At 37.5% G+C, this 21,073-nt stretch overlaps 1 protein-coding gene across 7 annotated transcripts; it reads left to right on the top strand.

Moving 5' to 3' along the window:
• The first annotated feature begins 5 nt into the window (after positions 1–5).
• OXNAD1 (oxidoreductase NAD binding domain containing 1) lies at positions 6–20,153 on the top strand. Of its 7 annotated transcripts, none has more exons than XM_075051818.1 (9): positions 196–1,115; positions 4,221–4,383; positions 4,646–4,709; positions 8,735–8,841; positions 12,386–12,527; positions 15,783–15,819; positions 15,925–16,025; positions 18,855–18,963; positions 19,611–20,153. In XM_075051818.1, the coding sequence occupies exons 1-9, from the start codon at positions 1,094–1,096 to the stop codon at positions 19,763–19,765; spliced, it is 900 nt and encodes a 299-aa protein (XP_074907919.1). In that variant the 5' UTR covers positions 196–1,093; the 3' UTR covers positions 19,766–20,153. The 7 variants fall into 7 exon arrangements, with proteins under 7 accessions (XP_074907939.1, XP_074907911.1, XP_074907904.1 ...); XM_075051827.1 differs by having other exon boundaries at positions 15,928–16,025; XM_075051838.1 differs by lacking the exon at positions 196–1,115 and adding an exon at positions 6–41 and having other exon boundaries at positions 15,783–16,025.
• Positions 20,154–21,073: the final 920 nt, after the last annotated feature.

Genomic DNA, 21,073 nt, shown 5'->3' on the forward strand with positions numbered 1-21,073 from the left:
GGCGGGGCGCGGGCGTCCCTCGTCACGTGATGCGGCGCCGGGTAAGGGTGGCGCGGCGGGGCCCGTGGCGGGCGGTTGGGAGAGCGGCGCGCGCCTTGGGGGCCGTTGGGGAGCGGCGGGTGAGGGCCGGCGCGCGAGAAGGTGTGGGGCCGTGGCCCGCCTCTCCCCCCCCCCCTCCCCTCCCCCCCTCCCCCCTCCCCTCACAGGGTCGCCCCGCACGTCGGCGGACACGGTGGCCCGGGCCCCCGCGCCGACCGCTGCCCTCCGCTCCTCGGCCCTGCCGGTTCCCCGTCCTGGCCGCCCTCCTGCCTGGCCGGCGGCGCGGAGCAGTGGTCCCTAGTGGCTGGGGGGGGACGGCAGGGCACTGCCGCGACCTTGTCCATCCCCTCCCGCCGGGCCCAGGCGGGCAGGGGCGGCGGCCGTCCAGCCTCCTTAATGCTGCCCCGCTTCGGCCAGGCGTAGGCTTCTCCCGTGCTTCACGCACGCACCCGCACACACACCGTGTGCTCCTTAGCCCTAGGTCAAGGGGAAAAGCGTTTTTCGGTGGTGACTTTTGCAGGAGAGACGGTTTGTCTAGAGGGGTATCTCTTGCCCATCTGTACGCATGCTTTTGGTACAAGATTTCCTATCCTGCTCGCTTAAGTATCCTGCTTCCCCCTCAAGATTCTCTTGCATTAACTTATGTAGTAAATTGCTCTTCAGTGCGGTACAGGTTAACTAAAAGTAACTCTCTCGCTTCAGCTGCTGATGTAGGACCGAGGTAAAGAAGGGATGCCATCATAGATCTCAAGCAATTTTAACCCAGGGCTGGTGGGTCGGAGGGTAAGGAGGATGAAAGAATCGCTTGATTGTAATTTTAAGTGGAGAGGAAGGAGTTGTAAACAAAAATAGCACTTGTTTCTCTCCATGGAGTAAAGGAAGAAAGGGAGTATTTGGAGTGGCTATTTCTGTAAGGGCTTGGGTAAGAAGAGAGAAAAAATAAAGGGAGAACATCCCACCAGACAGGAGCTTGGGAGGCTGAAACACTGCACTTCTTGGAGGGCAGGGAATTGCCAAAGAGCTGGATGAGCCAAGAAAGTCACAGAGATGACAGATGGGGGAGAGACTGTTCACAGGTTTGTAAAGTCATGACTCAGACTTGTATATGGTAGAGGAGAAGCAGGACTCATTAAAAGAGATTTTGGAATTTATTAGTTACAGGGTAAAAATTACAAGTGATTTTTATTGTGATTTTCAGATTGGAAAGTTTGATGACAGTGTAAATGGAACAAATATCTTGAACTACCATTCAAGAATTATTTTTAGTTTAGGGAAGAGTCTCACTCTGAAAATAGTCTGTGTCAATAGGATCTTTCAGTTCTGACTTCAAAGTTGTAGCTGCTACAATAAAATAAGGCTGACATTTATTTTGTTTTCAGTATTATGTATTGATATTGAACTTTTGGTTGGTTGCTTGGTTTTTTACATTTTCATATGTAGAACTGAACGTATTTGCTTCCTAAATTCGTAGCAGTGAAAATGAGAATGAGGCCGGCTTTAAGTGACTGTCAACCTTAGGAGCAGAATTAAACCAAATACATAAAATAAACAATCAAGAATCTTCCTATTGAATTTTAAAGTTAGGCCACGTATTATACCAGCAGATCTTGCTGTGTTTAGTAGCAATTAATTGCAGAAAGGGTTTTGAAGGATATGAGGTGATTTAAAAACCATACAAAACCCCAATAATTAAGTCTTTATTCTCAGTTCTTGGCCTCTGAAGCAAAGCGTTAGACTTTATGTGGTTCATTTTGATGTTGTGGTGATTTAATTAAAGTCACAGCTGTTGGCATAAACAGCTTACATAAGAATGTCCACTTTCAAACATCCTTTGTTTTTACTTTGAATTGGTTAATGTGGTAGAGTGAAAAGCTTGAAAACATGAATCAAAAAGCAAGAAGCCTAAAAAAAGGAGATGTAGATGGATATAACCAAGATAGAGGAATGTCACTTCTTCATTAGATGTGTACTTTGTCTTGCTAAAATATTTTAAGATTGTTAATACTTTTGTTACCAATAGCTTCTACATATTTGCATGTAGAAGGTTCTAAAGTATTTTGTTTAAATAGAGTATTCGGTATATACTGTGGCAAAAAAAAAAGTTATTTTGCTCACTGGAAGAGTTTTAAATAATTCTGCTTTGAAAAGTTGCAAGCTGCTGTGGAATTAAATGCTAAAAAGTTATTAAAAATTATGGACAGTTAAAAGCTGCAGGATGTATTTCTCGTGCTTGAAAGTGGGCATTTTGAGTAGTTACAGTAAATGTATTTTGTTTCTGAGCAGCCAGATTTATGAAAGCTCTGCCTCCCATTTGTGCAAGATTACAAACAGGACAAATTACCAAGTGACCAGCCAATGCAGCTGTTAGTGAAAGCCTAGAGAGTATGGGCCCATTTAGTTAAACAAGCTGGATCATTGCCATTTCAAAGGATTCAAAATGAAAAACAAAACCATTCTGAAAATAAATTACATGCTTTAAAAGAATGCAGGAAAGGAAATTTAAATGGAAGTAAAAGATTAAGAAGGCTTTAAAGAAGCAATGGACTGCATCATAGAAATAATTAATTTGATAGGTGATGATAATATGATAGAGAATTATGCTAATCCATTTTAGGAAAAACAAAGGCAGATTTACAAGCAATGAGAAATGTCTCTTGGCTCTCTATGAACCTGTTCCTACACTTGTATATGAAGGGTATTTCTGACTTTTAATATTGTACATGTCAGTTTATCTTTCTCTGTCATAGCTCCATATAAGTGTCTGCTACTTGCATAACTGTTTAGAGATATAAGTATTATTATGTAGGAAATATGGAAGTATAAGGGGTTTATGTGTTTTTAAATAAGCCTATAAACAAACAGTTAATTTAGTGTTTATAAAATTTTCCAACCAGAACGCTTTCTTTACCAATAGGAAGTGAATGCATATTCAGTGTTTGATCTTCTTTCAAACATAAATATTGTTTGAGCATTTAGAATCACAGATAGGTTGGCTGGAAGGGACTTCTGAGGGTCATCTAGTCAAAGCTCCTGCTTGGAGCAGGACAGTTGCTAGCACTGGATTAAGCCAGTCCTGGGTATAGACCTTTGTACTTCAAGTTCATGAGGTTTCTGTTTTACAGTCCTGCAGTTTCTCAGTGTCCCTTTGAAGTGAAGTTCTACCATTCAACATGTCAACCATCCCTCTAACTTAGTATCATCTGCAAGTTTGCTGATGGTACATTCTGTCTCATCATCCAAATTACTCATAAATTTACTGAACTATATCAGCCCCAGTGTCAACCCCAGGGTACTCCTACTGTTACTAGCCAGCAACTGAAGCAATTTGAAGCCATCAAGTCTTCAACTGTCTGCCGAGCCAGTCTTCAACCACTCCCAACAGTCCATCTGGTCTTAGGTTCCTAATTTGTATGTTGTCAAAAGCCACAGGACAGTCAAGGTGTATTGTATCCGCTGCTGTCCCCTTAGCTGCATGACCAGACATTTCATCATAGTAAGTGTTCAGATTTATCAAACATAATTTGCCCTTGGCAAATCTGTGTTGAGTCTCCCTGATTAGTTTCTTAGCTTTCACACAGCTAAGGGGACAAGCTCTGAGCGTTCTTCCAGAGACTGGGTGGTGCTGACTGGACATAGGCGCTGCTTCTTGCCTCTTAAAAATGACCATGCATTAGCTTTTTTTCCAGTCAATTGGAGACTTTCCCAGGTAACTGATTTTCATAGGTAATAAACAGTTGCCTCACAAGCATGTCAGCTGTGTCTCTTAGCAGCCTTGAGTGTAACCCATCTGGCTCTGTGCATTTGAATACATCCAGCTTCTCTAAGCAGTTGCTGGCCCCACTCCTTAGCCCTCTCCTTCCCAGACACTACTGGTCCAAGCAGAGGTCTGGGTGCAGGCTTTGCCTCTGAAGACTGAGGGGAAGAAAACGTGTTGAGTACTTCAGCCTTTTCTATATCATCTGTGGCAAGGTTGTCTTCCCCTTGAATTGATGGATGCACATTTTCACTTAACTTCTTTATGATACTTCCATATTTTTAAAATTCCTTCTTGTTACCCTACATGTCTATTGCTAGTTTTAGCTCCAGTTGAGCCTTTGTGATTTAATGGAAATAAAGGGTGAAAACAAGCCATGTCAAATGATGAGTGTTTTATTTAACAAATATTTATATGGATTTTTCAGGAGCTGGTGGTTCTGAAGACTGCCAAGTCATCATGGCTCATGCTACTATTTATGTGGGGTTTACTGTTCCTCAATTACTGAGAGGTGCTAGCAGAATTTTTCCCACTCATTCTGCATTGGTGGTGATGAGGCACTCTGATTTTTGTTACTGCACAGTAAACAGGTAGGTTATCCATGTACAAGATTTTTTTTTTTTTTAAAGAGAATGTCATGGTAACACTTCACTGTGTCAAAATGAAGCTGACAAATTATTACAGACCTGTAAATACTTATTTAACTCCCAGTTGTATATTTATATTTAATTCGTATTTAGACTTAGTCTGGATTACACTGGTAAATTGTTATGTTAATAGAAATTCCTATCAGTAGGGGACAGTAGCACAGCTGTCAAAATGACTATTATCTTTGTTTGCTTTTTGTTGTAGCACAATAAAATCAAAAAGGAAAATGGATCATCTAGAGAGAACAGCAAATAATTTTCGCCAGGAGGTTAGTGTTCTGTTCTTCAGGACATAAGTACTTTTTTGTGTATGTGAAGAAACTGGATAATTGTATTTCATTCTTAGGCTTCATTTTGTCTTCTACTAGAGTCTGTTTTACTTCTTTTTCTCCTCATTTTTCATATTTGATATTGATATTTGATAAGTGTATTTTGTGGTCAATGTGTGAAATGTAATGAATGTCCTGGTTTCGGCTGGGATAGAGTTAATTTTCTTTCTAGTAGCTGGTATAGTGTTATGTCTTGGATTCAGTATGAGAAGAATGTTGAGAACACACTGATGTTTTCAGTTGTTGCTAAGTACTGTTTAGACTAAGTCAAGGATTTTTCAGCTTCTCATGCTCAGCCAGCAAGAAGGCTGGGGGGTGGGGGGGGCACAAGAAGTTGGGAGGGCACACAGCCAGGGCAGCTGACCCAAACTGGCCAAAGGGGTATTCCATACCATGTGACATCATGCCCAATATATAAACTGGGGGGAGTTGGCCTGGGGTGGATCGCTGCTCGAGAACTAACTAGACATTGGTCAGCGAGTGGTGAACAATTGCATTGTGCATCAATTGTTTTGTACATTCCAATTCTTTTATTATTATTGTTGTCATATTATTATTATCATTATTAGTTTCTTCCTTTCTGTTCTATTAAACTGTTCTTCTCAACCCGTGAGTTTTACTACCCCCCCTGGTTTTCTCCCCCATCCCACTGGGGCTGGGGGCGGGGCGGGGGGGGGGAATGAGTGAGCGGCTGCGTGGTGCTTAGTTGCTGGCTGGGGTTAAACCTTGACAATGAGTTATAAAAAATATTGATGATGTGATGCTGTTTACTTTATGTTGGACAAGAAATTTAATAGCATTCTGGTCAAGCACACTGATACCTGTCATCTCTACACAGCCTTCTCAGAATTTTATGGATATCTACAGTTCTGGTTCAAATTTGATATAAAAAAAATGTGGAAAATGTCCTTTTATAACATGAGAGGTAAGATAAAGTGTAGACATTTTGAAGGGAGAGATGATAGGCAGTTGTAAAAAAGATCTTAGTTTGTATCTATTTTAATTCACAAGTACAAGGAAGATAGAGCATTGTTCTCCATCAAAATTCAGAAATGCTTATTCTGGATCTCAGTTTTGTGCAGTAAGCATTCTTTTTCATAATGTTCAGAAGTGAACATACTCTTGTATTTCATGTAGGTATTTCTCTTCTGCAATTAGCTAAAGTAGATGTTTTGAAATTTTTAATTACTGGCAGAATATGACTTCAATTCTCAAAAATGTTTCAGTAGTGAAACAATTCTGCATTTTTCTTAGACTTTTCAGGAGTAGGGTACTTTTTTGACTGAAAAATCCCATCTTTAATTCCCAAAAGTTGGGAAATTATGCCCAATTTTTCTCCATGTTTAGTTAGCTTCTCTCAGTCTTGAGTAGACATGCACGAAAGGCCAGTCTTGCACGTGTCACACAGCAGGACAAACTGTATTCTCAGACACACTACGCAGATGTTAATGTGCATACATAATTAAGTCCTCCTCTGCTAGGTTTTCCCTCACTACAGTTGAGAATAAGTCACAGGCCAAGTGAATTCTTCTTGAAAGGAAGCTGGGTGGTGGGGATATATAGGTAACCCCAAAACTGAAGATTCAGGACTTAATGACATAGGCTGTAGATGGATGAGACAAATGCAGCCTCGTTCCGCCAAGGTGTGAGCCAGCTTTGGGAGCCATGTGTCTCAGAGCTGTGCCTCAGCTACTCACACCTAATGTCAGCTCTTACTTGAGTACACATTAGCATTGCTTGTGGACATACAGCTGCTTGGGTGGATCCAATTTATGCCAGATTAACTCAGTAGATGGAGAAAATGAGTGTTAGAGGCAGGTACAGTCAGATGTGCATTCTTGTTTGCTTCTGACATGGAAAAAATGATTGCACTTTTGAGTCTTGCAGCCATTTTTTTTTATCTTGGATATTTCTGATTGCATGGCTTGCTTACTTATTCTGCTCAACATAAATGCTGGGTAGCTGGAAAATACGTGGAAAATGGATCCTTGTGAGGTATTGGAGACTCTGAGGTGGTACAGGGAACTCTTCCTGAGGAAGAGACGGAATCTGTGTAGCATAGGTGAAAGAGCAGGGCTCAGTTCTTGCTACCACAAATTCTCTGCATATCAGAGGATTATGCTGTTTCTTTTTTTAATGCTTGATTTATTCTTTGTTCTTTTATTTCTGACCACTTTAAAATCAGTTTATTTTAAATCCTCTGCTTGGTTTTAATTTCCATGTAATCAGCAGTTGGTTTCCCTCAGTCTGTATTGCCTTATTTGGCCATTTCAGTCCTGTAGAAAGATGAAAGAATTATAGGTCTGTGTTGCATTAGGCTGCACACCACACAATATCGCCTGTTGAAGAGTGGTAATGGGAAGGACCAGGGCAAGAAAAAGTGCCTAACACTTTCTTGAAATACAACAGCAAAGTCTGGAGTCCTGTGTCCTCCTCCCTCTCACTGCAGCCTTGTTCTGGGCCAGTTGGATACTCTTGTGGTGGTTCAAAATACTGGGTGAATGTCTTTGATCACCCTGACTTAAATTCATTTTTTGTAATAACTTTATACTGATTAAGAATTATATTTCCAGTGCTCTGTCAGATGTATCAGCCAAAGAATAAATTAGGGAGTATACTGAAGAGTAAAGAAGGGAATGAAGAAGATCCAAACTTAATGTCCGCTTCCTGGACTTAAGGTTTCTCCATCAGAACAACCATTTTAGTCATGTGTCTGACATTTCTCTTGTTAACTTAAGAGTGATTGTGTTCCCCGTTTAACACTGTCTGCAAAAGTGGAAATGTGTGCTACTTTATTTTAAATTGGCAAATATCCTGCTGCTTAATGGGACAGTGGACATGTTCAGATGTTGCTTTATGAATAAATTAATTTCCTGCCTTGTGTTTTAAATTAGAGCATAGTTGGTTAAAGTTTAATTTTTTTTTTTATCTGTTTGATCTTATACAAATGAGAAATGGTAGAGTTCTGGTGGCATTATTAGTATTTCCTAGTGTGGTAAATGACATCAGCACTTTTTAACAGATTAAAATCTGTATATTTGCCTGTGTAGAAAATATTTAGGACATTACTTTATTTGTAGAGGAAAATGGTTAATAAATATAACTCAAAAATACCTGAAGAGGAAGGGCAGGGAGAGGAGGGGAGAAAAATCCATGTTGTACTGATGGGCATCAAAGAGTTTAAGTGGGGAGCCCCTGCCCAATGCTCCTGATGCAAAATCTGCTTTTCATTTAGAAAAGCATTATTTTTCTTTTTTTTTTTTTTTTTTAATCTTTTTAAAGGCAGTATCAACTATGGCTCTTGCATCCTCTTCCATCTGGTTGCCAAACAAAAACTCTTCTGTTAACTAGCAGTCAATGCTTGTGTTGCAGTTTCCCTGTGTTTGTAGATCATATACGTGGTCAAATGGGTATGTGTGTAAACGCAGTAAGACAAGGCTTATTGGTTTTTTTGCATTAATGCATACTCTGCCAGTAATGCATTTAATTACTTAAATAAAACTAGATACAGATCCAAAATTCTCCTTGGGACTTCAGTAGCAGCTGATCTTTTAAGAGTTTCCTTTGTCAGTCTTTATAGCAGAGGTGTTTTTACTTTGTTGCTGGAAGATACAGGAATCTGCTTTGTAGATGTCAGAATCTGTGAAGCGGTAACTAGCAATCACTTCTCTTTATCGTTATGTTCTTTTCAAGTGAAATAAAATAAGTTTGTATACAATCTTAGAATAACCCTGACAAAAGTGACAGACATGGTGGACTATCAGTAGAAAACTGTTTCTCTATTCAGTAACTATTTAAGTGAATCCATTTTTATTTCTCTACCCTGGTGAAAAAATATTGGTGCTTTACATAATGAAATGCCACAGAAAACATGCGAAGTGATAGATATCTCATACACAGATTCTTGAGTACTTTTGCTGCAAATGATATCTATGTAACACAATGGCTTGTTTTCCTTTTGTTAGGTAATTTCACAAGCAAAAGTGTGTGGAATCACCAATGAATCAGAGACAGTCAAAAGGCTTCGTTTGGCTATTGCAAATAAAGATTTTACTTTCAAAGCAGGACAGTGGTAAGATCTTCTGATATTTGAGGGGAGAATTACTAGCAGCAGTCCACTATAACAAAATGTTAAAAGGCCCTTGATACTTGAGCCTTGGAAAAAATTGTTAATTTACGTAATATGATATTTTATTGTTGGGTGTTCTGTCAAATAGCTGATATTTGGCATAATTTTAAAATAGCCATTATTAAGTATGCTAATACTAATTTTAAAAGGACAAAAATGGATATTCTTTAAATGTTCAGTTTGATTGTTTCAGTATTTTCCTCTGTTTTATGTATATTACATTGTTTCTTCAAGAGTGCTTTGAAGTACACTGCGCTTTATTCTGCAAGCTGCCTTTACTGTCTTTATTTACTAGCTATTTTTACAGCGGAGCTGAGACTGCTGATTACTTAGTTTTGGTTTATAATTGAATCAGAAATGCCTGTTAGCTTTTATTTCTTCCCCTAGAAGTTTCCACTCTGAAAATTAAGCCTGTTAGATCAGATTAATATATAAATATACATAGGCAAACTTCAAAATAAAAAAACTTGAATTATTAAGCTTTTGAAATTATTAGCTGTTTGTTTAAGCAACCTTACAGCTTTTTTCCCAAGGAAATAGTGGATTTTCATGTTTGTCTTCCTTCCTCGTTAAAAATACTCTCACTCAATCGCTTTTTTTTTTTCCTCTTAGAAATTAATTTAAAACTATAAGTAGTTGCTTTTGGCATTGGACACTTAAATGTTCTTAAACTTTTTATTGGCTTAGGCCATCTGAAAGTGGTTTTGCTGGAATCAAAGTATAGCTGCTAGGATATTAACAGCATATGTTACTCATGTAGTGTTAATATGCTGGCTTTTAAATTTAGAACCAGAACACAAGATGTTGATTGCAATAATTTGTTTGTGGAGTAATTTGCTGCAGTTTTTGCACATGTGCAGTGACTCATATTAAATTCTTGCTTGCCAGTACTTGGAAAGTACATTTACCCTCCAAAAATGTTTTAGAAATTATGCTGAAAACTGAAAGCTTTAATTATAATTACTCTTTTTCATTTTCTTCTTCCTTGAAAGTATTCCAATGCTATTGTAAGGTATACAACTTTTCTATACTTGTAGCTATAAACTATGGTTGCATTTTTTGATGAGCAGTACAAAACACCCGGCCACAATTTCCTGAGTAGAAAAGGCTAACTTGTTAGAATTTGCTATAGTAAGATATTACAGCCAAAGATTGCCATTAAAATGTATATATTTTTTGAAAGTGTTCTAATTATCAAGTTTTTCAGAAGCAAAAGTGAATTTGTTTTGCAATCATGTTGGCAGATATTGGTCTTTATCTGACTTCAAGTAATAATGAAGTGACTTGTTGCTCTTGCCCATTTTGATTTACTAAAACATGCATTGAGGTATATGCATGTTATAAATACTTTGAAGAAGTAGCTTTATGGTTTTACTGTTTCTGATCTCTTCCTCCAGCAATTGCTAATTGTTTCTTAAAGATTGGGCTTAGGTAGCCTTTAAAAGGAGGGAAATGAAAAACCACTGTAAGATCTCTGTTTTACATCTTTTTGCTCCTTTCCTTGTTGTGGGTTTATATAGGTTTTGTTTTTTTCTTTTTTTTCCTTACAACTACTCCTTTTGCTTAAGCTGTCACAGATAGCATTTCTTCAGGAGTCCTCTTATTCTTCCTACACACAGCTAAGATTAGACAACCCATTAGAAATACAAGCTAGTCCACTGTAGTATAGTACACTATGCCCTGAAATATCTCATAATTATGTAATTGGAAAAGAAATACTAACATAGAAAGAAATGCACGCCTACATTAGTACATTAGAAGGGTGAAAACTACATTTGATTTAGGTTGTACAGCAATGTTTGGTTTTGTATGAATGTTTCCCCACCAGATGCGAATAATATTTCCCTTGTACGTCAAGCAGAACATTTTGACTTGAATGGAAATTGTTACTTTACAGCATAAATGTAATTTTTTTTTCGTTAACTTAAGTAGTAAGATTATTTTCCACCAGAGGGTGGTAAAGAGCTTTAGTAGCATCTTGAGGTTTTCTTAGCTACAATAAATGCTGCAACACAAGAGAAGAGTCATCCTTTCTAATCTCTTAGATCCTTACTGCCAGGAAAGCTGAGTCCCGTGGTCAGTGGGACTGCAGAAGCTGAGGACAGCGAAATAAGCCTTCTCAACTTTTTTTGGTTGTTGACCTTTTATTTGCAGTCAGATACCTTTATACACCATCAAGTTTATTAGCATAAAGTTAAAAATTGTATCACTATAGTATTGTATATATCACGCTTTGTGCATTCTTTGAGAGAAAAAGAGGATATTTTTCTTCAAAGGGTGAATCTTTGTGGGGAGTCAGCAGGCAAGATTTTTTCTTTAAAAAGTAGTGAACTATCCAAAGTGCTTCTCCCTCAAGAATTTGTGATCTCTGTGAAGAATACAGCCTTGCTGTTTAAAGAAAGTATCTGTGCAGTGAAAGCCAGTCTGTATTTCTTGTTGCATTCTCATTTAACTAATACTGAGCCAGCCTAACTCAGGCTCAAATTGACTAATGATTCTCTAGTACGTGGCATTGCTTACCAGTGTGGTTGTTTCCTAAGAAGTGGAGCAGCACAATTAGTTTTAAACATTAGTTTTCTTTTGAAATATAGGGATTTTGTTATGTGTTGTAAAAAACTGAAATATTTAAAGATTTATGCAACACAGAGGAGTTTAAATGTTAGATTATAAACCAGCTTCTAACCTTTTCTGATACTATTTGGAATATCAAAGCCTTACTTTTATGAAAATGAATTGTAGCTCATGTGTAGTAATGGCTTGCCTTCCATACTCTCTAATTGCTGGTGTTGCAAAAGCTTAGCCATATATTACCTTCTAATCTGTGGATACCCATGTGTGGTTTACTTTAACTTTAAAAAAAAATTGTAGTAATTTATTCCAGTTTCTTTTCCTATCAACTGCAAAGAGCTATCTGCCACCAGAGGGCACTGCAGTTCAAGAGGTAAAGCGATTCTGCTTCTAGTTACTGACCTTTCACTGGAGAAATTTTTTAGACTGTGGTTTCACTTCAGGTATTTCATCTTCCTAAGAAAAGAAAGCGTTTAATCGAAAATCATTTCCCTATAATTAGTTTCCCAATCTTCTTATGTTTGAAAATTAAAGACCCCATCAAAGGGACCAAAAAGAGTGGGATTTAAGCCACTCTATCAGACCATATTGTGGTTTTGGTTTAATACGCAAATGATTTATTTAAACGCTTAGAATTCTAGTCTGTTGTAAAATGTAGCATCTAATGCTAAAAGCAGAATGGTTTAAAAACCTGATAGTTTAACAAAGGTGATGACATGTTTCTAGATGAAAATAATTTTAAGGAAATGGCATTACTCAAGATTAAGTCCTTTTTTGGAAAAGTTATGTTAGGGAAATGAAGATGTCTTTGTCAAGGAAGGATAATTGAAACAAAGGCAGCCATTTTGTTTTGGTTATTGTTTTCCATGTTTGGGGTTGTTGGCTTTTTTTTAAACTTTTGTTTCTGGTCTATTTTTAGGGTTGATTTCTTTATTCCTGGAGTATCTGTAGTTGGGGGATTCTCAATATGCTCAAGCCCTGGCCTGTTGGAACGAGAAGGAATATTAGAGCTGGCAGTAAAGCACACTGTTCATCCTCCTGCTCACTGGATTCACACTGAGGTAAATGAGGTTAACTGTGAGATCTGGCTTTCTATTTTTCCTTTTTTTTTTTTTTTTTTTTTTTTTTTGGAGGGGGTGGTGTGTGTGATTTCAGACTACTTTTTGCTATTGAGTGCAAAACTACTGTTGACTTGTTCAACCATTTTTAATACAATGTAAATCTTTAAAACCTTTTGTTCAGTAAGGATTAGAAATTGGATGTTTATGTGGTAATATGGTTATTGTGATCTTTTCACTCCACTTGTGCTTGGACTTACAGTGATATTGTACTTAGTGCATATAAGGGTTCTCACTCCTTTGGAATTAATGAACTGAAAAATGTTGAAAAACCTCTGTTCTAACTTGTGTCCCTGAGAACAGGTTGTGTTACACGTTACAGTTACATCTGATAAATTGCCATCATTCTTGTCCGTTTCTGCAAACAGAAACTGGGAAGCATTGTCAGATAAATATAAATATAGATTATTAAGGGGTAGCAAAGGGAGATATTTAGCTCAGTAATTCTGAAATGATAAAACAACAGAATACTTCAGAATTTTGATAGTATTCTTTTAAATATGCAATATTTTTGTAATATTGACATAACCCAAGGCTTGATTTTGCTATGTTAAAAGTAAAGTCTGACACTTTGGCCTCTTGCAGTGTTTTGTTCTTCCATTTACCCCATTTAGTTATAGTCAGAAGAGTCCTGTTTCTGCTGCTGATCATATTTCATAGATGATCTGTCCTGTCAACTTCTGTTCTTTTCACACCCCTCTGTGATCTCTCCTATTTACTGTTTTCTGCCTGGCATTTGTATTTCCTAAATGTGGCTGTGAAGTTTAAATTGACGGATTCTTCTACGTTTACAAATACTGCAGTTTTGTTCAGTGGCTAATGAGTTACAGTAAAGATTGATGCAAATATACTAGAATTGAGGATATGCAAAGTACTGCTAATCTAGTAGTTAGCATGTGACCATCCACAGTATTTTAATTGGTGTCATATCAAGTTATCTCCACTGGAACATAAACAAAATAACCTTTTTGAGATGTTGTGTAGAACTTGTAGTGCACGTGCCAGCAGACTGCATAATGCCTAAGAGGATCTGTTTTTTGGTATTGCTCTTTAAAGAATATGAAGACCTAACTTCATAATTCTCAGTCTCTGGAGACTCTCTTAGGATTTTGGATGTCATAAATCAGTTTGTTGTTGCTGAGTTTTCTGGCTGAATTTATAGGAAAATCTTTAGTTAGTGGGTAAGCTAGGTTAAACCTGATGCTGTGGAGGAATCTCCAGGGTGTATATGGACTCTTTTAGCTAAACAAAAGTGCATGCTTTTCCTTAGGAAAGAAGAAGGAAAAAATAGCAACCTAGAATTTGAAAAGGTTGTATATATGGTGAAAAAAATCTGGTACTTAATTGTTTAAAAGTTACTTCTAAGGGAAGTTGATATCTCGGGGTAAAAGATGTTACGGGAATAGTTAGTACTAATTTAGTCACTGTATCTGGGGTTTTTTAGAGGTGTTTTTTTTTTTCTAATGTTATTGTATACAAAATCATAATTTTAGCAGAGTACCTTATAGCTTTAGGAAAATACAGCCTTTTCTTTAGAAAAATGTACATGTAACATATTGATTGCTTCACTCTTCTACCTAAGCGGTTTCAATGCCGTATTTACAAACTAGGTTAAAGGAGAACACTTTCTCACCGTATTACTCCAGAATTTTACTGGTTTTTCATGAATACTGACTTACTGTTAACATTGGCATGGCTAAAGTACTGAAACATGTGGGTGACTGCTGGTTAAGAGAGATTTTTCCTGTGTCCTACGTCCAATCTTGATGAGATATAGCTGGTTAAGGAGGCAGATTAGACAATAATGAGATTATTTCTCCCTAAAAATGCTTATTTCCACAAAGGGTACCAAAATCTTATGTCCTCCTTCTGCCACATGAATCTGGAACACTTCTGGATTCACGCATCTCTAAAACAGGGCAAATCATGATGGGAAAGCCTGGCAGTGCACATTGAAGAAGGAGAGAGAAATTAGTTTCAGATAATGAATGCTGATTGTCTTACACTATAATTGAGAAATAATACTTTATGCAATAATTAAGAAAGGCAAGAAACTTTTTTTTTTAATGGTCATGCTCACTAATTTAGGAACCTCTGTGTTCTGTGCAGTACCTGTGTCCAAGGGCTTCCTTCTTCCTCCTAGTGGAATTGTTACGTGTTTAGACCTTTGTTTACTATATAGTTGTCATTAATGGAAATCCTTTTGTTTCGATTACTGTTTCCTGATATCAAGGAGGAAATGTTTTTATTCTGTAAGTGACTAGCTGCTAATTTTTCAGCAGTTCTTGTAGCTTTCCTTTTTTTTCTCTCTTCCTTTCCCACCTTACTTGGTTTCCCTATTGTCTTTTGTTTTATTTTTTAAACCCTCTATATGGCCTGAAATGAGTTCTGTTTTCTGCTCCTATTTGTTCTGTTAGCTTGCAGTGATGTAGAAGAACTCACCTGACTTCTCTGTACTGCGGTTTCATCCTTCATACTGGGATGCAGTGCTGGTTTACCAAGAAGATACTGACCCAAATGTTTTTTTTGTTGTAGCTTTAGTTTTCCATGTATCAAAAAAACCACGCTATGGCAAATTTCGCTAAGAAATAATTTCTTATGTACAAGTAGAGAGGAAGAGAGAAGTTTTTCCCCTGATTTTTCTTCTTCTACAACTCTGAAGTTGCAAATGCAGAAGTGGTTCTGCAAGAAATATTCTTGTGGATACTTGCTTTGCTTCTGGGTGTTTTTTATTTTTTAGGAATGGGGATGGAAAAACCTTCTGCGTCTGTGCAACTCATTCTGACTTCCTTCTGTGACCTCATAGCAAGGCCTTTTTTGACATGAGACTGGGTTTGGGTAAAAGTGTGATCTCGCATGTTAACCTCAGGTTTTCACAACCACATACTGCTGTTGAAAAACTCTTGCATGAATCATCCCTCTTCAACTCTTATGGGGGTGGGAAGGGGGTCTCACCATCCTGCCTTATCAGAAGACTGAAACTTCTGAAAGTAGAAGTAGATCCCTAGAGACACTGAAATAGGTTACTTCAGATAGCTGGAAACTGTGTGTTTATTTTAAAGTACTTCAGTTTTCCCTCACTGGTCAATAAAAATAAAAAATCACAGCCCAGCAAGTCTTGTGACTGTGGTGCAAGAAGAAGAATATTTCAACTTTTGCTTTTAGTTTTGAAATTAAGTATCTTCTTTTCCATCCTAGTGCACTCTTGACTCAGAAGTGGCTCTGCGAGTGGGAGGTGATTTCTTCTTTGATCCTCAGCCTGGTGACTCCCCTGTAAAACTAGTGCTGATAGCAGGGGGTGTTGGAATTAACCCATTGTTTTCTATACTGCTGCATATAGTAGATCTTCATGGATACCAAGAGGGTAAAGGAAACGGATACAAAATGGGAACAGTGAAGCTGTACTACAGTGCAAAAAATACAAGTGAACTCTTATTTAAGGTAAGTAAAAAAGTTTTTTAAAAAAAAAAATAGATCTCAGATATTCAGCTCTCAGTGTGTGTATCATTCTGTTGCCAAATTCCCGAGAGTCCCTCTGTGTAAGACGCTGTACAAAGACAAAACTAACTTCCTGTTTCAAATCCCATGTGCGTTTTGTTAATTACTTATGCCAGTGTACAAATTAAGGTTGTTACTGGACGTACCTGATCTCATTGACTTCACTGATAAGTCAATTAGCCCTAAATGTCTACATTTTACTATAATGTCATAAGAGCATCATAGTATACTAAAGATTATATATACTATAATACGTATGTGTATATACACACTAATATTATGCATAATGCTATATGCTATAATGCTGTAACCACACAGTCTCAGTATAGATTGTATTGAATTTAAAGACTAGTAAGAGCAATTATATCCAAAGGAAACTTTATAAAAACAATAGGGGAGCTTTAATGATAATGCATTAGTTATTATTGGATACTAGTATATGAATGAAGTATTTATAGCCACTTGAAAAATTGTTTGCATAGTACTTCATCAACATTTACTTACCAGTTAAAAATCGGTTGTCACACTCAGCCATTAAGGGTCACTGATAAGATTTTAGGGTCAAATTAGTGCAGCTTCTTTAATTAAGCATCCCTAATGATTTAGGTTTCTTTGAAATATTGAAAGCTTTTGATTGTAAGATAAAAGTGAAAATCTATCATGCTTCCAGCAATTGTGTATAGGATCCATCACTAGTTTTAATTCTGTACTTCTACCATATTTCTAGATATGAAGAGGTTTGCTTTCTTTGAGAAGTCATTTGTTTGTTGCTAGCAGTGGAATAATAAACTAGAACCTATCTACTCTTCCATTTGGCCAACTACTAATCTCCAAGTCTGTTCTAAGCATACTCAGTTTTTTTCAGTGCAGGAGCTAGCATTTCCCAAGTTTCACTTCAGCAGTGTTACAACAGCATTAGAGCTTCTGGGACAGAAGAGAACACAATGAAATGTCACAGTGCTTAAAATATATTCTTCCCTTCATTCTTCATGTGTCCCTCAAATCCAGAACACGTATATGAAAATTCGTTACTTCTGTGCAGAGGATTGAGGAAATAGGATCACTAGAGTCTTCATGCTGTTGTGAGATACATCTGTACAAATCTCCATGAGGAACTGCTAGGTTGTTGCTGATGGTTTGGAGGACCTGTCTCCTGAAGAAGCAGCTGTGTATAGGCTGACAGGGATGAAGGGTGACGCTAATGTAATTTTCTAATACTCATGTTGGATGTGCTTTCATTTCATAGGCAGATGCACTACTTTTGAAAGTCTTGATATTTAAAATAGTAGAAGCATACAGTGTTAGAATTACAAAAGCTGCCGTACTAACTTTGCTACTTCAAGATGTCAGTTAGCTGGGTTTTCCTGATTTCATGAGGAGTGAATGTGACCCTTATTTCCTTATTGTGGCTGGGACACTGGGGGATAGGTCTTTTCCCTTAGGTCTATATTGCTCATCTGTCTGTTTCATTTTGTACACTAACTCACTAAGCTGCAAAGAGCCTGCTGAGCTGTTAAAATTCTCCTTCATTCAGTTAAAGAGAGCCTGTCTCTTGCGTTAGGGTACTAGAAAATAGTACTTTGGTGGTCGATGTCACATGTGTGATATTTGCTACTTTCTGTCCATGTCACTGAATTACAGCATGACAGGTTACAAGTAGGTGTTGTGAATGACTGCAGGATTATTTAAGCCGGAGAAGTCCTACCTTAGGCATGCCTGCTGGCTTGGTCCTAGGACTTCAACTCAACAGGACATGATTAGTTTCAAAAGTGCTATCAAATTGTATGTGGTTCCACGTAAAGGGAACAAAAGTTTAGAGTCACACCCAGAACAGTGTAAGCAGGCCAACATTAGAGGTGCTAGTGGAACAGTGTACAGCAGTGTCTGTCTGTGCTGCTCTTCGTCCATGTCTTTTTAGGGAATCGGAAACAGATTTGTCTATAAAGTAGAATCTATCTGGTGTTTTTTGTTAAGCAACCCATGGCAGACTGTTCAGTGTAGTAACTAGTTAATAAGCAAACACATAGCAAAACAAGCTAATTTACCTATTCACAGAGTAGAAATTATTTTTATTTCAGAATATTTTAAGAAAGAATTTCCAGTGTCTGTTCCAGCAGTGAAAATCCCAAATAGTGCAGAATCTAGACAGTAACTAAATTTAGTTTCAGAACTAACTACAGCATCTGACTGACAGATTTGGGTTTTTTTTTTACTATGATTTGAACTGAAGCCGCTGGGTTTTTGGTGGTAACTATCACAGCTGTGACTTAGGGAACTGAAAATTACAGAATTTCTACTCTGGTAAAAATAGCATTAGCGTTACACTGTAGTTGGTTTTACGTGGAGAACACAAGAGTAAAGGGTCTAGTAATCTTACCAGATAAAGCAGATAAGACTTAAAAAGTTCCTAACAAATGGTAAATGCATACTGCAGGGTTTTTTTTTAAATGGAAAACCACTATGGAAGTGGAAGGAGGAAATCGGGAAAGGACATAACTGGTTCTTAGGTCCAAATCTTACAACTTGCAACCTATTGTAAAAAAGGAGAAAAAAAGCACTAACAAGATTGCTGGTAGTGTATTCACATTCCAGATTCGGAAACTGGGTTTACGTGTGCAGGTCAGCCCTGTGAAATCAAGCCGATCAAGTTCTCAGTGCTGAAATGCAAGAGTCTTGGTACTTGGTAGTAATCTCTGGTGTTGTGGGACTGTATGCATACATCTGTTTTGACTTAATGGCCTGTGGTATAAGCAAGTGTGTTTAACATTACAGAAAAATATTCTCGGTTTGATGAATGCATTTCCTGGAAAGATCATGTGTCATTTCCATGTCACCCAACAGAGTTCACAGATCTGTAAAGAACTTCAGCCACATGTTACAGGTAAATATAATGGCGATGTACAGAGATGATATCTAAAGTCTAAGTTCAGTTACATCCTAGAGGATGAAGTTATATGCATAATTTAGTATTTTTACATTTAAAGATTCAAAATGAGATGTGAGTTAAACCTAAATTATTTCACTGTACCTATTACACTTTGGAGAGAAATTTTCCCTTTGTAGCTTTTGTTTTCATTTCCAGTAAACCTCCTCTGTTAATTCCAAACTTTATACTGGTATTTCCCACTGCAAACTTTATTCCAGAAACTATTAAGCAAAGTATTTACTTTTCTTAAGGTGGGATTGATGCCTGTAAGAGATAATTCATCGTGTTTCCATTTCTCTTGTATTTGTATTAGAGATACTTACCTATTTTTTTTTCGTCTGAATGTGGGATTTTTAGTTGCATGTAACCCATGCTCCTCTTCAGTGACTAATATCCTGTGGATTCCAACTGGAAGTACTGATCTATATCCCCAGCAGAACAAATGGTTTTGGAAGCCTCAAATCTTGATACCTATTATCCTTAAACAGGCCTGGCATTTTTAAGAAATGAGTGCTTGAAATACCTCTTAACCAGTCATTCTTTTTGAGATTAGTTCATGATTAATATTTCTGTTCTTATTTCTTACTTTTTTTCTTTGTCAGAGGGAAGAATATCTGAAAAGGATCTAGAAAAACATGTATCTAAGGATACTTTATGGTACATCTGTGGTCCACCTCCAATGATAGAATCTATATCCAAACTACTGTCTAACATTGGTGTTCCTAGAAACTGTGTTTTCTTTGAGAAATGGTGGTAGTGACACCTGCTGAACAGAAAATGTATTATTTGTTTCCAGTATATTTTGATAAGCTAAAATGTACAGAAATGGACTATTAATTTTTTGGAAGATTTTATTTCATACATGAAGATGTCCTCAATCATGATAGTGTTCCTTTAATTTAACTATAATACACCTGTAATACAGTGCTGCTGCTTTTGGGGGAAAAAAGTGATTTTTATATTAAAGACATTAACTGTTCTGTTTTTTTGATGGTTTGCCTACTTGTTATGGGTCGCAGTATATTTTCACTTTATACACTTGTTTTGTTAGTCAGCTTTTGAAAGACCTTCAGTGCCTGATTCAGCAGTTGTAGAGAATTAGTTGTGCAGCAATGCCAGGTCAGTTTATAATAAATAATAATTCAGGCCACAACTTCTGAATCTGCTCCAAATTATTGTGCTAATGAGTCAACACCCTGCCTTCCCCAGTTCTGTATAATAAATTAATATTTTTATAGAAGTAGAGTTGCTGTGAGGTGACTTCCTTCTCTTGCAACTTCTTGTTAAAAGAAAAAAACCCTTTTATGTGGTTTAAGTCAACTGTGTTGACAAAGACATTTTTTCATAAACATATTCAGACAAGAGTTAAAAGTATCGAGTGTAAAAGTGTTTAGAATCGGTCAGCCTCTGACAGAGCTGTACAGAGCTATTCACGTGAACCTGTATCCCTTGCTGGTGCTGAGATAGTCCACCCAGCTTGTGCTTGCATGTGCCACATCCTCCAAAGCAGCACTGGCCAGCAATAGCTGAGACAAGAAATTGCCGTGATCCTGCTGCAGTTCAGAGTTCTAGAAGGCTCCAGGATGCACCAGTTCTGCTTGGTTGGAAAAAAATCTCTGGAAAGTTTGCTGTTTTAAGGTATGCGGGTACCTCTAGGCATAATGGCTGACACCTAAGCTCTTCTTGAATGAAGCTTCTTCCCCCAGCTTGTAGAAAAACTCATCACAGAAATGATAAGACTAACAAAAAGCCATAATGAGTTTATTAATTATCTATATAGACAGTTCAAGGCCTTAGGTGGTGGAGATTCCCATTGTACATTTGAAGACCTCAGTAAGGAACATTTAAATCACTAAAAGTACTAAATTATTTTTGAATTATTAAAAAAGTTAAACACATAAGACCTCCTCTTTGTTAGTGGTTCTTTTCCTTAACTGTTTCAGACAATAGTCAAAGAGGCAATGCAGCAAGTTTCTTGCCATCAGCATCTGTCTGCTCTGCCTTAAACAGAGGTTACAAAGATACAGATCCCATCATCCAATTTCCAGCCTGCAGCAGTACTGTT

Source organism: Buteo buteo, chromosome 2, assembly GCF_964188355.1.
Source record: "Buteo buteo chromosome 2, bButBut1.hap1.1, whole genome shotgun sequence".
NCBI lineage: Eukaryota > Metazoa > Chordata > Aves > Accipitriformes > Accipitridae > Buteo > Buteo buteo.

Coding starts and splice junctions, on each gene's coding strand:
- OXNAD1 (XM_075051787.1), top strand. CDS start 1,094: ATGGGGGAGAGACTGTTCACAG. Junction 4,384..4,645: donor TGTTACTGCACAGTAAACAG/GTAGGTTATCCA, acceptor TTTTTGTTGTAG/CACAATAAAATCAAAAAGGA. Junction 18,964..19,610: donor ACTTCAGCCACATGTTACAG/GTAAATATAATG, acceptor TTTCTTTGTCAG/AGGGAAGAATATCTGAAAAG.